Below are 14665 nucleotides of genomic sequence, written 5' to 3'. Positions count from 1 at the left end.
AAAAAAGACATACAGATGAGAAATGTTTTAACAGCTGTTCAGAGGTTAACAAAACAGGTCTCTTAAATTGTGATATTCTTTATGTGATGAAGAACAAATTATATACACACACGATGAAATCTGTACAGAGAGATTGATACTTTGTTTTCCAATACCATTTTTACATTTGTGTAGGTTAAGAATTAAAATTTGTTTTTCAGACTTCTGTCACATTCCCTGATGTCTTTTGTTTTTGTGCTTTTATGTTGAAATTCATGTTTAGTTCCTGTTTCCTGTTAGTTTTTGTAGTCCTTTGTAGTTTCATTTTATGATTGGTTTCCCCCGATTGTTTCCACTGGTGTTCCTCGTTCCCTTGTATATTTAACTCCTTGTTTCTCCATTTAGCTTGTCAGTTCTCTCATGTGTTGTCATGTTCTGTGCCTGGTTTCCTGCATTTTATTATATTCTGAGTTACCTTGTTTATCGTTTGTTTCATTACTGTTCTGTCACAAGCCCTGTTGTCTTTAGTTTTTGTGCTTTTAATTTTATGATTGGTTTTCCACAGGTGTTCCCCCGGTTAGTTTGTCTTCTCACATGTGTTCTGTTCTATGCCTGGTTTCCTGCATTTTATTATATTCAGCATTGCCTTGTTTATCTTTTGTTTCATTAAAGCTGCACTTGGATCCTCATTCTTTGCCTGCCTCGTCACAACTTCAGGTAGAATTGTATGTAGTTCTTCTCACCTTAGCAGAATCGAACATTGTTAAATGTTAAGATATCTGCCTTTATGCTGTGCAGACATGACCTCCTTTTCACTTTTTATTTAAGGTTTGCTTAAAAATATTAAAGATGTGAAGAGAAATATTTAACTGAAAAACTAAATGGAGAAACATTACATATGCGCTTATTTAATATAAGCGCATATATATAACCATAATAAGTAATTACATTTTATATCGCAGGTTTTTGCAGTTTTTCTAAAAAGAGTACAATTAAATGCTATATACCTAAGTAAAAATGACATAATATTGATTAAATTTAAATTGCACATTTCAGTTAATACAATAACTTTATTACAAATCTAATGTACATTTTAGTAAAATTTAAATAAACTTCTTATTGAAACATTTCACATTTTGAACTTTCCTTAAACATGTTTAATCCTGTAATATTTGGCATACTTGAAAGTGTAATTTGTGCTTTCTTTGTAATCTTATCAAACATCATTACCAAGCATTACAGGCAAAAGAAACAAAATACAGGGCTGCGCACACAGACCTCAACACCCAAAATACGAAACCCGTAACAATCAAAAGGTCATGAATGGGTCATTTTAAGTATAAAATGAATTTCAGACTTCACAAAATGATAAATAACAAAACATAACGGCAAAGCCAGTAATAAAAAATAGGATATATAAACTTACAAACAGTGAAACCATGCAAGCACTTTAATTATTCAAGCCCAGAAAACCAGCTTTGAAAATTTATATAAAATTCGCTTTTATATACCTGTGAAATGTACACACATCAGCGCTTTAAATATGACAAGGTTTTCTACTTTAGGATTGCTGCATAATGATGCATTATAAAGATAACAAATAATAATTTCACAATTTTACTTAAAAGCTAGAGCATTCATTTTTACATATTTTAATTTAAGTACAAATATAGAATTTACTTAAATGTTTTCAAGTTCAAGATAAAACTAACTTGTTTACTTCACCACAAAATAATTGTTTCAGTGTAGAATCTTGAAGTTGATTAAAAAACAATTAATAGACATGCAACATTTAACATGTTAACTATAAACATCAAACAACTGGTTTCAAATGAACAAATTTGTTGAATGGACGAGAGAGGATGTTGTGGTTGAGTTTGAGTCCAAAGTTAAGTTTACAACTGCACTGTAAGACACCTCTGGCAAAGGCACAATTAGATGAACTGCAATCCCAACAGCTAGGATAAGAACAGCAGCGAGGGTGATTAGACCCCTCCTGAGGATGAGCTGAGAGGTGGAGAGCAGCACCGAGGCCTTTTCCTCTTGTACCACAGTGCTGTTGTGTCCCGCCTCCTGATCTCGAGAGCTCACAACCATATACTCATCCCCATTCTGGAAGAAGACGAGACACAAGAGATCAAGCTCAGTTTTTGAGGTGTTGTGTGTTCAAATAAAAGTAAACCGACTCACCTCACTGAGTCTCACTGCAGGACCAACAGGACAGATCGGGTCATTTGTAACACTGCCTGGAGTTGTCACTGCAGAAACTTTACACTTTCCAGATCGTTCCACTGCCTGAAATGTTATGAAAGTATGACACATCGATCGATATAATACCAGATAAGAAAATAAATTATTAAACTGATGCTGAATTTGAATTAAAACTAGAATGTCACTCCCAGAAGGAGATATCACTGTTTGCATGGCAACAAAAAACATTTTTTTTTTGTGTTTGTGTAAATAAAAATTAAAATGTGTAATTTCTGTGGCCACATAATACGTTGTCATTGAGCAATATTAGTACAGTGCTAGCTTCCAAGCACTACAAAAAATGTGGCCTACCTTTTTGGTCACTCTCTCCCAGTTAAGTCTAAAAATGACTGCAATGAAAAAACTGGACTGCACACACACACAGATGAGAAGTCCGAGCCAAAAGCCTGTGAAAATGGGAGAGGACATTGCTATAGGACAGCTGCTATCTTGTTAGTAAAATTTTATAATTTATGCTGTCCTCGTTGCTTTTAATGCATTTATGCAATTCTGAAGGGACCTGTGCCGAGGCCACTGATGTTCTGTACGTGGTTCAACCCAACAAAATTATGATTTGTAATCCGCATGGAGACATGCTGGCCAGAAAGTCAACATAAGTTCACAACGAGTATAATGAGTGAAAATTAATTTACATTTCTAATGAGATGGTAACATAATTAGAAACTTAATAAACAAACAAACCTACAACATCTAATTTTGCTGCAAACATGAGAGAGATGCCGAGTGGAAGTCCAATACAGTAATACCCAAAGAAATTAGCTACAGCTGCAATCTTCTGCTGTCCAGAACCCAAGAGAATACCCATGCTGACACACTTGGAGAGAGAATAAAAAAATACATTTTGAAATGACATTTTGAAAAATAGCCATCTAAAAACATGAATAAAAATAAATAATTTGTCAACTGTTCTTAAAATGTAAAACTACAGCAAGACACACAACTACATTGTACTAAACTAAAACAGAACTAAAAATATGCAATGCAATTTATTTTTCTTTTAAGCATACATCTAACAACATTTAATGAGGTTTATGCTTAAAACAAGAAAAAACAATCTGCCAGTGGGGTAAGAAACAAACTTATTTCAAAATATAATTCTCTGACAACAAGTCTTATTATCTTAACCTTCTCAAGTAAATTTATCTTGGTTTAAGAATGTTTAGTGCTCCTTCTGTCACTCACTCGACATTGAGTTGAATGAAGTGACACAATTGGTCTTCCTTGGACGCCGAATCATACCTCTGAACCTGAGAAAAGGCCAACGTCAAGTTGGCAGACAGAATTTGCATGCCCCGCCCCGGACATACGGGTATAAAGGGAAGCGGGGCAGCGAATGCCAGTCAAAACATTTCTTTGGAGCCGAATGGTTGTGCAGCATCACTCCTGTTCCACTCACCTCTACCAGCGAGAAGCATTGCTTTTGGATCCGCACGGTGCATTTCCAGCTGGCGTCTCTCTCTCTGCACGTTGTGCAGTTCACGCCCCTGGCAGTGCTTTCTTTCTGTTTAAAAGAGTGTCTCCTCCTAAAAGAGTTGTATTTCCTCTAAAAGAGTCTGAGTTTTCCACTCACAAAAGAGCAATACACAGCGGTGAAGAGCAATACACTCGAGCCCCCGGGCTTGGATGACGACATCACCGCTGCATCGGAGAGCGTCCAGGCGTCTGACGCAGAAGACTTAACTGGGCTGCCGCCTTCAGGCCAGCCCGCCCAGTCGGAGGCAGAGGCGCAGATGGCCGACATGCTTTCCTGGGCTGCTGTGAGCGTGGGCTTGGACTGGAACCCCCCGTCCTCCCCACAGACTTCGCATGGCGCCACTCACAGCCACGCTGTTGCCTTAGCCTATCACACCCAGGCCAACCCTTGCGAGTTCGAGCACACTCTACTAGAAGTGTGGCATCCTCGTGAGCACTGAGCCATGGCACCTCCCTAGCATTTCTATGGACCCCTTGTGTCACTTCATTTGACACAACGTTGCGTGAGTGACAGAAGGGGAACGTCATGGTTACTGTCGTAACCTCCGTTCCCCGAGGGAGGGCCCGAGACGTTTTGTCCCTCCTGCCACAGCACTAGACCTAGCACTGTAAATGGCCGTGCTTAATTTTCGGCTCCTCAGTGCAAAATCTTGACTGGCATTCGCTGCCCCGCTTCCCTTTATACCCGTATGTCCGGGGCGGGGCAGGCAAATTCTGTCTGCCATCTTGACATTGGCCTTTTCTCAGGTTCACAGGTACGATTCGGTGTACAAGGAAGACCACTTGTGTCACTTCATTCGACACAACGTCTCGTTCCCTCCTGGGAAAGGAGGTTACAACAGTAATTATTATGAAAATTATTTTTGGTGAAGTAATCTGATAAAAACCCATATATGTACATGAAACAGTATATAAAATATAAATAGTACATATAAATAGGACATGCATACATAGTACCTATTATTTGGAAACAATTTAGTTATGTACATAGTAAATTTGTTGCTATATTGTTGTAGTATTTTGAAATAAACACAACAAATACTGTATATGCAAGTACTGAATGAACATACTATATACTGTATTATATACTGTATGTATTTTACATATATTTTGCCATGTATTCGATATCTGTATGGATCTACTGTACCTGATCTGACCTTTAAAAATGACTTTTGTTGGTGTAGCCTAATATATTAAATGTTGATTCAGTCATATTAAAGCATTTTTTACTTGAATAAAACGAGTTAATTTAGATGTCACCACATAAAGCACATTTTAGGTTAACCGACAAAACATGTTTTACAGCTGTACTCACAACAAGGCCATCAAAGAACTGGAGTACGCAGTAGACATTTAAGAGTTTGGAAACGAGTGCCACAATCTGTCTACAAATAAGACACATTTTTCAATACAGTACTGTTTGAACAAAATCTTTATTTTAAGTCATATTTGGAAAAGATAAATATTTATTTACCTGTCTGAAGTAAACAAGAAACCAATCACTGTTTTTGTTGACACAAGCACAAGACCCTGCAAAACCACCAATACAGCTGCATGATGATGATAAAGGGAAAGAAGAAAGAGTCAGGTTATGCTGCAGACAATGATAAATGAACATGCCACAGAGGACTGACTTAAAATTTGTTTGAAACCTGTGCAGGTGAGGGACATCTTGCTGGTACATATTGCTCCAGCAGTATCTCCAGCTCCAAGAGCATTACCGACACGTACACATGCTGCACCTTGAATGCCTAATGGAAACTGTAAAACATGTTAGGAATGTAAACAATAACAAAACACTTTTTTACTGTACAATGTTTTTTGAACATGGAACCGTGTTTTATTTTTGTTGTTGTTGTGCAGTATGTACCATGATACTAAAATCATGCATTTTTAAATACTACCATGTTTATTTTTTCATGATCTATCATGGATTTTTGGACATGTACCATGGTACTACCGTGTTTTTTGGACAATGTATCATGTTTTTTTTTTTTTATTGTACCATGATACCACCATGTTGTTTATACTGTGCAAAAGTCTTAGGCGCATTAGATGTTTCACAAAAACATTTATCTTAAAATAGTTATGTATATCTTCAGCTTTAGTGTAAATGTTAAACTCCCAAACATTACTTTTGTAAATAGAATAGAAGAACAGGGAGCCCTACAACAAATAGCATGGCCCCCACAGGCCCCCTACTGAACATCATGTCAGTCTGAGTTTACATAAAGTGACAAAAGCAATTGAGACAGCCTAGAAGAAGAACAGATAGAAGACCATTGGTGAATTCTCCAAGAAGCTTGGAACATCCTATCTGTCAACAACCAAGAAAACCGCCCCCGGACATACGGGTATAAAGGGAAGCAGGTGTGCGTCTGTCAGTCAGGTTTTTGCACTTAGGAGCCGAGAATAAGGCACGGCCGTTTGCAGTGGTAGGTCTAGTGCCTTGGCAGGAGGAACACAACGTCTCGTTCCCTCCCTCAGGGAACAACAGTAACAATGACGTTCCCCTTCTGTCACTCACTCAACATTGTGTCAAATGAAGTGACACAAGGGGTCCCATTCAAAAACACCACACACTAGTCAGTGTTACGTGAACTGCTGAGACATGCTAGAGGCAACTGTATCGGCTGTACGTAACCCTTCCCAACGCCCCAAAAGAGATGTCATACACAGAGCTTAGGTTCCCAGTACCCCTGAGGGGGGAACAGGTGCTACATGACTAGCATGGGAGCAATCCCAGCAGCCATGGCCTTTTCTCTATCTATGTTTCTCACATAGAGTGTGAAGTGGCTGGGGCTATCTTAGCACTATGTAATTCGTAGGGAAAGGTGCCTTTCCTGGTCATATACTTTCAGGTGGAAAAGACCCTGCGGAGGCCACATCCTGCCCAGACTAGGGGGAGGTAACATGTGGCAAATACACCACGAGGGTTGTGAAGTTGTATGGGTAAGCAGCACGGTGGTAGGTCATGTGTAATGAGGGAGTAGCTCTACAAGCACGGTGACTGGGGGCAGTGGGACTGCCCAAGGAGCGGGTGAGCCTTCCTCAAGGAGAGTAAATCTGCTTTTTAATTAATAAGAGTGCCATGGTTATCCAGTTGTTTGGACTATTATGAACCCTTGACCACAGAGCTCAAGTTTATACTCCACCCTGGAAGCACTGTCAATCGTTGGACATTGTGTAATGAATACATGTTGTTTATACAGTTTTTGCTGAAGTGTAGTGTTGTGAACATTGTTTTAGACGTTTTAGTTTGCCTGGTTATGTGGCAACCCACAAGGGAAGCATCTGTTATGTTCATTGGGGAACTTTATAATTGGGAGAATATGGGACTTAAATTACCATGTAGTTTATGAGAGCCAGCATAATGACTGCATGTTGAGCTGCCAGATCCAACTCACTCAGCATGCCTGAAATAAACAAACACAAGTGAGTGCGTTTGATAGTATTATATTATGATGCTGTTATGTTTAAGTGGTTTATCTCATTAAATCATTCAAGTCTACAACAAGCTCCTTTTTCTTGTAGCAATCATGCAAGAAAAATGCTAATGATTGTTTTTGACTGTAGTATTTAGAAAGCACCTGCTAAGAAACCTCCAACCTCATAAATCCACCACTCAAAGCAGAACATCATGGTACTAGGGATGGCCAGCTTCATGTATCCATCCCACTCCTGAAGTGAGTCACATGACCAGCCTGTGATCAGAAGAGTTAGAAAATAAGTGCTTTTTTTGTGTAAGTGCTTATAATTTTATAATTTTAATGGATTTCCAGAAATATTTGTCTATTTTTCAAGATGCTTGTAATGAACATTGAAGTGTAATTTATGTATAAAGTGTTTTATACACACTGTTGTAGCTTATATCTTGCATAATTGTGTGCAAGTGACTTTACTGATTGCACTGCATAATTTTATTTCAGATTATGTCTTTTTATGTAGTCATTTTCTTTCCTTTTTATTAATTTTTAATTTATGATTTCATTATTTAGCCTCAATGATTAATTAACCTCAGCTCACCTCCCCATGTGTCAATGTGCAGTTTCTTCCAGCAAATGTACACATAGAGAAAAACACAAATATATATCTGAGAGATGGCATTGGCAGCAGCCGATCCACTGAAATAGAAAGACCAGAATAAACACACAAATGTCATACTGGTCAGGTCAGATTTGGTACTGGTACTGGTTCTGTAAATCTTTTTATTGATGAACCCTGACCAGGATCATGGTAATCAAAAAACATTGGTGTAAATGAATGACAGGGATAAGAGTTTCTTAGACTGACTATAAGCCAAGGTCCAACCAGTTGAGAAGGATATAATTTGTCACCACATTGGCAATGTTTGCTGCAATGGCTGCATACATCTGAGGCAGAATCACACCCTACAATCCCAAAACAGAAATAGTTAATGATCATGTGTGTAATTTTTCCATGTTAAAAAAACATGGTCCTTTCCCAACTTTAAATATGCAGAGAAAACATCTAGGTTACTATTGTAACCTGCGTTCCCTGATGAAGGGAACGAGACATTGTGTCAAAGAAGCGACACTTGGGGTCTCTCTTGAGAGCCTCGCGCATCTCTGAACTTGAGAAAAGGCCAATGAGAAATTGGCAGACAGAATTTGCATGTTCTGCCCCCGGACATACGGGTATAAAGGAAGGGAAATGCATCTGTCCATTCCGGATATTGCCCTGAGGAGCCGAGAATGAGGTTCGGCCATAACAGTGGCTCAGTTCAGCATTGTGGCCGGGAGGACACAACGTCTCATTCCCTCCATCAGGGAACGGAGGTTACAATAGTAACCTAGACATTCCCTATCTGTCCCTCACTTCGACGTTGTGTCGAAAAAGCAACACAAGGGGTCCATATTTAATCATGCCATGTGTTGAACCGTGTACGTGCACTGCTGACGCAGGTGCGGGCAGGCAATTGCGTATGATCTCCGCAAGCAGCGGAATTACAATCTTCGCAGTGCACCGAGGTAAAGCGGACGCTGGCGAAAGGGGGTGGAGGCCTGGCGAACTGAATCACGTAGCCGAGTCGGATGTCCTGGTCAACTAGCGCGACGGGTTTGGAAGTGAAAGCCACACGTCCAAGCTCCGTGCAAGGGGCACTAAGGGGACGGAAGTTTTCGACATACCTGGCAAGGCTTCGCAGCGGAGTAGGGCAGGTAGTGTGGTGTTGGAAGGCAAAAGCGCGTCCCGAGGCTCTGGTGCTGAGAGAAGACTCAAACCCGGGAACCAATCGTCATCCAGCTTGCGGGGTCTGAGGGAGTAAACCGACTGGCCGTGAGGCGAACCGCTCTCACCTCGAGCCCGAACGGAAGCAAACGAGCGTGCTGGGGAGTGGGTGGTTCGTGGAGATTTACCTGGCGAACTCGAGCCAGCTGTACGCCCCAAATCGCCTTCATCGCAGCCCCGATCCCGTAGGAAGGAGGCGCAGGGGTGGCTGAAGCGGCTTTCTCTTGTGAGGAAAGAAAGCCGCGACCGCAACGCTGCCATGGCTATGTTCTCGCACTGAGAACATGAACCATTCATAAAACGCTGCCTGCGTCTGATCGCAGCAGGCACACGAGGCAGCTCTAATGACCGTCAGAAGTGGAGAGAAATTGGACCGCATCCAGCAACTACACAGGGGCGGAAAGACATCTTTAAAAAGCCAGCTGTGTGTTGCTCTTTTAGAGAAAATATATATATTTTTTTTTTGGGAAAATAATCTCTTTTAGAAGCGCTGTCGAGGGGCAAAGCTTCACTGTTGTGCAGAGAAGGAGAAAGCCGGTATGCGCCGTAGATCCAACAGCATACGCTCTGTAGAGATGAAGTGAACAGTCGTGTGAATGTTGCTCGCTGATCACACAACCTCAAAGCTCCGAAGAAAGAATTCTGAATGGACAGATGCATTTCCCTCTCTTTAAGAGAAAAGGGGTCTCTCTTGAGAGCCTCACACATCTCTGAACTTGAGAAAAGGCCGATGAGAAATTGGCAGACAGAATCTGCATGTCCCGGACATTACCCGTATGTCCGGGACATGCAGATTGAGGCTCTCAAGAGAGACCCCTAGTGTCGCTTCTTTGACAAAACGTCGTAGTGAGCTACAGACGGGGAACTATATATTTAAAAAAACGTGTAGTGCACATAGCACACACAGTTTTAAATGCATTTTTTTCAACAGTTTTTTTCCTTAGAAAGAGTATACAATGGCTTTAAACTGATCAAAATATATTTATATAATTTACGAAATGTCTAATACTCTGATAAACTGCGAAAGATGCAAGAAAGATCTGTTTGATTTGTACATAAATGATTTACACTATTGATAATCCATATACCCTATTCTCTTTTCAGAATTTACCTTCCACATTGAGAGATTTGGAGGGCTGAAATGCTCAAAAATAACAGTGATTTGAACTCTTTTAGAATAACTTATAAATACTTTTTTATAAGTATTTATAAGTTATTAAGTATTTAAGTTCTTTATGCCATTTGGAACAAAGTGTTAGATATCGATGCTTTTTTTATATTCAATCCCCACTTTCACATTCTTCTTTTGCTTTTGGAAATTCACATGCTTTGTTCATATCACCACCTACTGGGCCAGGAGAAAAATGTATAGTAATAAAGGACTTAAATATTGATATGTTTCTCACCCACACCTATTATTGTTCTTCTGAAAATATAGATTATCCCCTGGAGTCTTATGGATTACTTTTTTGCTGCCTTTATCTGTTTTATGGAACAAACACTACACGGACACCTTTAAGGTTGTGCACTGTCACCTCCCGCTGAAAGCATTTAAACACGCTCCTCAAGCTGGTCCCTATGGGAGGAGATCTCTAGCATCAAAGGCTGCAGTGTAACAATTGGAGGTTGGCTATGATAGCTGTTGTATGGCACAGCAATTCTTAAGATCACCCATGCATCAATGCATTTGGAAGAATTCAGCTAAGGTCTTTATCTGAACTTATCTCTCAAAACACTGCATACCTGGTTCTGGAGATAGGCTACTTGCAACTGATGCAAAAACATAGCCTGTGTGAAAAAGAGAGAGAGAGAGAGAGAGAGAGAGAGAGAGAGAGAGAGAGAGAGAGAGAGAGAGAGAGAGAGAGAGAGGCATTAATTCTGAAACACTGTTGGTTGATGGTGGGGTGTATGTATTATTCATATATCACACTATACAATGTAAAAAATATTATTTTGCAGATTAGGCTATTTTTATTACTCACAGGGACTGCTGGCAGGTAAGAAACCACATAGAGCTGAGCTATCCTGAAAAATTAGCACATTTGTTAATATGATATAGAGGACAAGGCATTGTGATTGATTTTAGAGAGAACGTTTTTTTAGACACCAGAAAAAAATGTGCGCCGCAATCTCATTTTCATCCTGGCCTGCATCTTAATTGAGAATTTGAATGTCCCTCTGTGCACAATAAAATGCCTCATTTACTTGGAATATAGCCTAACAACATCGTCAACATTTACACTACCAGTCAAAAGTTTGGACACATTTGATCCAATTTATGTTTCTCATAATCTGAAAAACCTTTTGATTTAAAGGCTTATAACAGAATGCTTGAAATGCTAGATTTGTAGAAAAAGTTATCCTGGACTCCATCTACATTGCACATATGTGTTAATTTTTTTACAAACCAACATTTTAATTAAAACATTTTTTAATGGATGAGTTGGACTACAGTGAAGAAAACGCAGCCAACAAGTACCCAGAATACACAGAAACTCCTTCAAGACTGTTGACCAGATTGTTTTGATCTGTTGGTCACTAAATATTTCGCATATTCAAATTGTGTTATTTCTTTGTTTTGATGGCTTTACTGTAATCCGAATGTAGAAAATAGTTAAAGTAATAGTAAAGAATGAGTTCATGGTGTTTCAAAACTTTTAAGGAGCAAAATAGCAAAAGATCAACTAGAGAAACTGTTAAAGAAATGACATGAGTAGTAAGTAGTAGAGTTAACGGAATATTCTGGGTTTAATGCAAGATAAGCTCAGTTGACAGCATTTGGGGCATTGCAATGATCTGGGAAATCAGGAGAAGGCAGACGGAGGTTCGGATCCACACGCGGCTTTTATTAACAAGCATAAACAAAAACAAACTCAGGAACAAACGAAAAGTCCACGATGGGAAAAATAAACTAAATGAGGAAAACATAAAGGGGCTAAACAGGTTGGGGAAACATCCATAAATGTCGGGGAAACATCCATAAAAGTCAGGGAAACATCGAACGAAGACAGAGAATACAACGAGCATGAAGCGAAACGTCAACATTCAACAACGATCGACAAAGACTGAACAAAGAACCAGGTTTAAATACAGGAGGGAACAAACAAGGGAATGAGGGACACCTGGAGGAAACAATCAGGGAAAGATAAACAATCAGGGGAACACCAATGATACAAAGAAACTACAAAAAACCAAACAGGAAACAGGAACTAAACTAAACTTCAAAATAACAGTACAAAAACAAAAGACAACAGTGAACATGACAGAATAAAAGAAACTACAAAGGACTACAAAAACCAAAACAGGAAACAGGAACTAAACTAAACTTCAACATAAAAGCACAAAACAAAAGACAACAGTGAACATGACAGGCATAATATTGATTACCACAAAAATGTATTTCAACTCATCCCTTCTTTTCTTAAAAATCAAGGTTACAGTGAGGCAAGTGAATAGGCCCAATTTTCTGAGGGTTTAAAAAAAGAAATGTGAAGCTTATAATTTTATAAAAGCACTTACATTAATTAGTCTGTTAAAACTTGTGTATTACTTGAGCTGTAAAGTTGTTTAAATCATAATTATTTTCAGCCATTGCAGGGCTTTATAGGGTTTGTTGACATTACATTGTCATGGCAATAAAGTTTTAATATTGGCTATAACTTTAACCCAGATTTGACTTTTTTTTAAGAAAAGGAGAGGCAAATCAAAATTTATTTGAGTGATAATCAATATTATGCCACAAATGCTGTTGATTGAGCTTAACTTGTATTGAACCCAGAATATTCCTTTAAGTGCCTTATTCAAGGGTGATAGCTCATAACACACTTCTAACAGGGTTTTTAACCAGCAACTTTCCAGTTGCCCTTTGCTTTGGTCTCTACATCACACCAGACACAGAAAGAGTCACCTAGCCACATCTGGGTCTTGACCCAGCAAGAGAAGGATGGGTTGGGTGTTGATGAGTAGAGCCCAACAGGGCAGACAGAAGAGCAGGAGGATCAGGACACTTCTTTGCAGGATGACACCAACACGCAGCATATTCTTTCCACCAAAGGTCTGAGAAGAACATGGGGTCAGATCTTCAGATCAACATACAGTTGAAATGTCTTATGTTGTGTCAAGTTAACTGTACTGCACAATGCTTTATGAGATCACTGCTAAAAATGAAGAAGCTGAAATCAGCCTATGGTAGTTTGCTAGTCTTAGCTGGTTTAATCTGATCCGGCTGGTCTTCCAGCCTACCCAAGCTGGTGTCTAACAGGTCTCCCAGCTTGACCAGCATAATAGTGTCCAAAAGCCCACTAAAACTAGCAAAAAAGAGGATCATCTTAGGAAGGTTTAGGCTGCAACCCCCCCCCCCCATACTTTTTTGCTACTTTTTCATACCTGAGCGATAAGGGTGTCAGCTGCCAGTGCAAGTCCTCCACCTGTAGCTGCTGTTGTTATGTTTATCGTCTGACAAATCAGAACAAATTCATCAGCCTCTTCTCAGCTATGCTCTACTTCAGTACCCCAACTTCAAAACCGAAACCGAGCTTTATGACATTGTACTAACATTTGTATTTCATACAGCAATGTTTTGCCTTGCTTGAATTCAACAGTATGAAACATTAGAGGAACAATAAGACTGAATCATAAACTCACAGCTGATGCCATTCCATAACCAGCCAGCACACTGTTTCCCAGGCGACCACAAAACATTGTTATGACAAATGGTAGAAGATAATTCAGAACACGCGATGCAACCTGGAATGACAATTTGAGAATTCTCAGTGGATGAAAATTAGGCACTGAGGTATATGGCAGAAATAATGGCAGCTTTTTATTTTTTTGAATTCATTATTTGATAAATTCTCTGCCACATAAGGGAAACTAATATAAATGTTTCAAAAGTGAATTTTTTTCCCTTTTTATGTGAACATGTTACTATGCAGAGGAGGGACTGGGGCTAGTTGGCACAATGGAAAGTTGTCACAAAGGCTATTTCTCAGTAAGGTTTTGAGTCATACATCAAAATAGGCATAAACAAATGTATGATTTCTTTGGAGTGGGTTTGAACACCTTATTCAAAGCCCAATAATTTTTTCTGTGAATTCTATTTTTCAAACTAAAATTTCAAAATCAAATTTTTGCTATATACTTAATCAAGTTACAAGTACACAATAGACCAAAGCAGGTCATCTATAATGTATAATGAAGGCAGATTTTCATTGAAAGGTTTACTTTTGTTTGTGTGTGTGTGTGTTTTATGAATTATTTTGTAGTTCTTTGAATTTCACTGAAAAGCCTATAATAGGCAGCTCAATTGCAAGTTCCTTTGTGACAACTTACCCTGCTGTTGGGGTATGTTGTCACAAAAGCTCAACTTGTGTTCAATGAAGTGTATCTTTTTCTCCTGGACTATAACTGTGAAAGTGTTCAATAGCTTTTTTGTAGCTAAGACATAAAAAGCCTAAAAAGTGTGATAACAAACCCCAGTCTCCCCTACATTCAGTTTAATGTGTATGTGTATGAGTTTAAGTGAGATAGAAAGAGACTAAGTTCATACCAGGGGTCCAGTCATGCACAGAATGTGGTAGAGCTCTTCTCTATATACCAGAGGGATGCAACGCCTTACAGATCTACCGAAGAACAGCTTGGAACTGGCCTCCATTGACGAAGCTTCAGCACTGGGACTTGAAACATCCATTAT

The 14665-nt window shown here is 39.2% G+C and overlaps 1 protein-coding gene across 1 annotated transcript; it reads right to left on the bottom strand.

Annotated features, from left to right (window-relative positions):
* Window positions 1-1074: 1074 nt before the first annotated feature.
* Window positions 1075-14664, bottom strand: LOC127629921 (multidrug and toxin extrusion protein 1-like). Its single transcript, XM_052107235.1, has 17 exons — window positions 14522-14664; window positions 13618-13719; window positions 13360-13428; window positions 12881-13029; window positions 10956-10998; window positions 10717-10761; window positions 8017-8114; window positions 7750-7847; window positions 7314-7427; window positions 7072-7139; window positions 5376-5484; window positions 5198-5273; window positions 5039-5108; window positions 2932-3064; window positions 2542-2636; window positions 2170-2274; window positions 1075-2091 (listed from the first exon to the last, which is right to left on the bottom strand). Exons 1-17 carry the CDS (start codon window positions 14660-14662, stop codon window positions 1807-1809), a joined length of 1800 nt encoding a protein of 599 aa, XP_051963195.1. The 5' UTR covers window positions 14663-14664; the 3' UTR covers window positions 1075-1806.
* Window position 14665: the final 1 nt, after the last annotated feature.

Source organism: Xyrauchen texanus, chromosome 36, assembly GCF_025860055.1.
Source record: "Xyrauchen texanus isolate HMW12.3.18 chromosome 36, RBS_HiC_50CHRs, whole genome shotgun sequence".
NCBI lineage: Eukaryota > Metazoa > Chordata > Actinopteri > Cypriniformes > Catostomidae > Xyrauchen > Xyrauchen texanus.
This window is presented reverse-complemented; position numbering and strand designations above follow the sequence as displayed.

What these genes read in the sequence shown, in the direction of transcription:
- LOC127629921 (XM_052107235.1), bottom strand. Translation starts at nt 14,662, where the DNA reads ATGGATGTTTCAAGTCCCAGTGCTGAAGCTTCGTCAATGGAGGCCAGT. An exon ending in GTTATGGAATGGCATCAGCT is followed by an intron (nt 13,429 to 13,617) that starts GTGAGTTTATGA and finishes CTGATTTGTCAG; the next exon opens with ACGATAAACATAACAACAGC. An exon ending in AGCAAAATTAGATGTTGTAG is followed by an intron (nt 2,637 to 2,931) that starts GTTTGTTTGTTT and finishes CCATTTTCACAG; the next exon opens with GCTTTTGGCTCGGACTTCTC.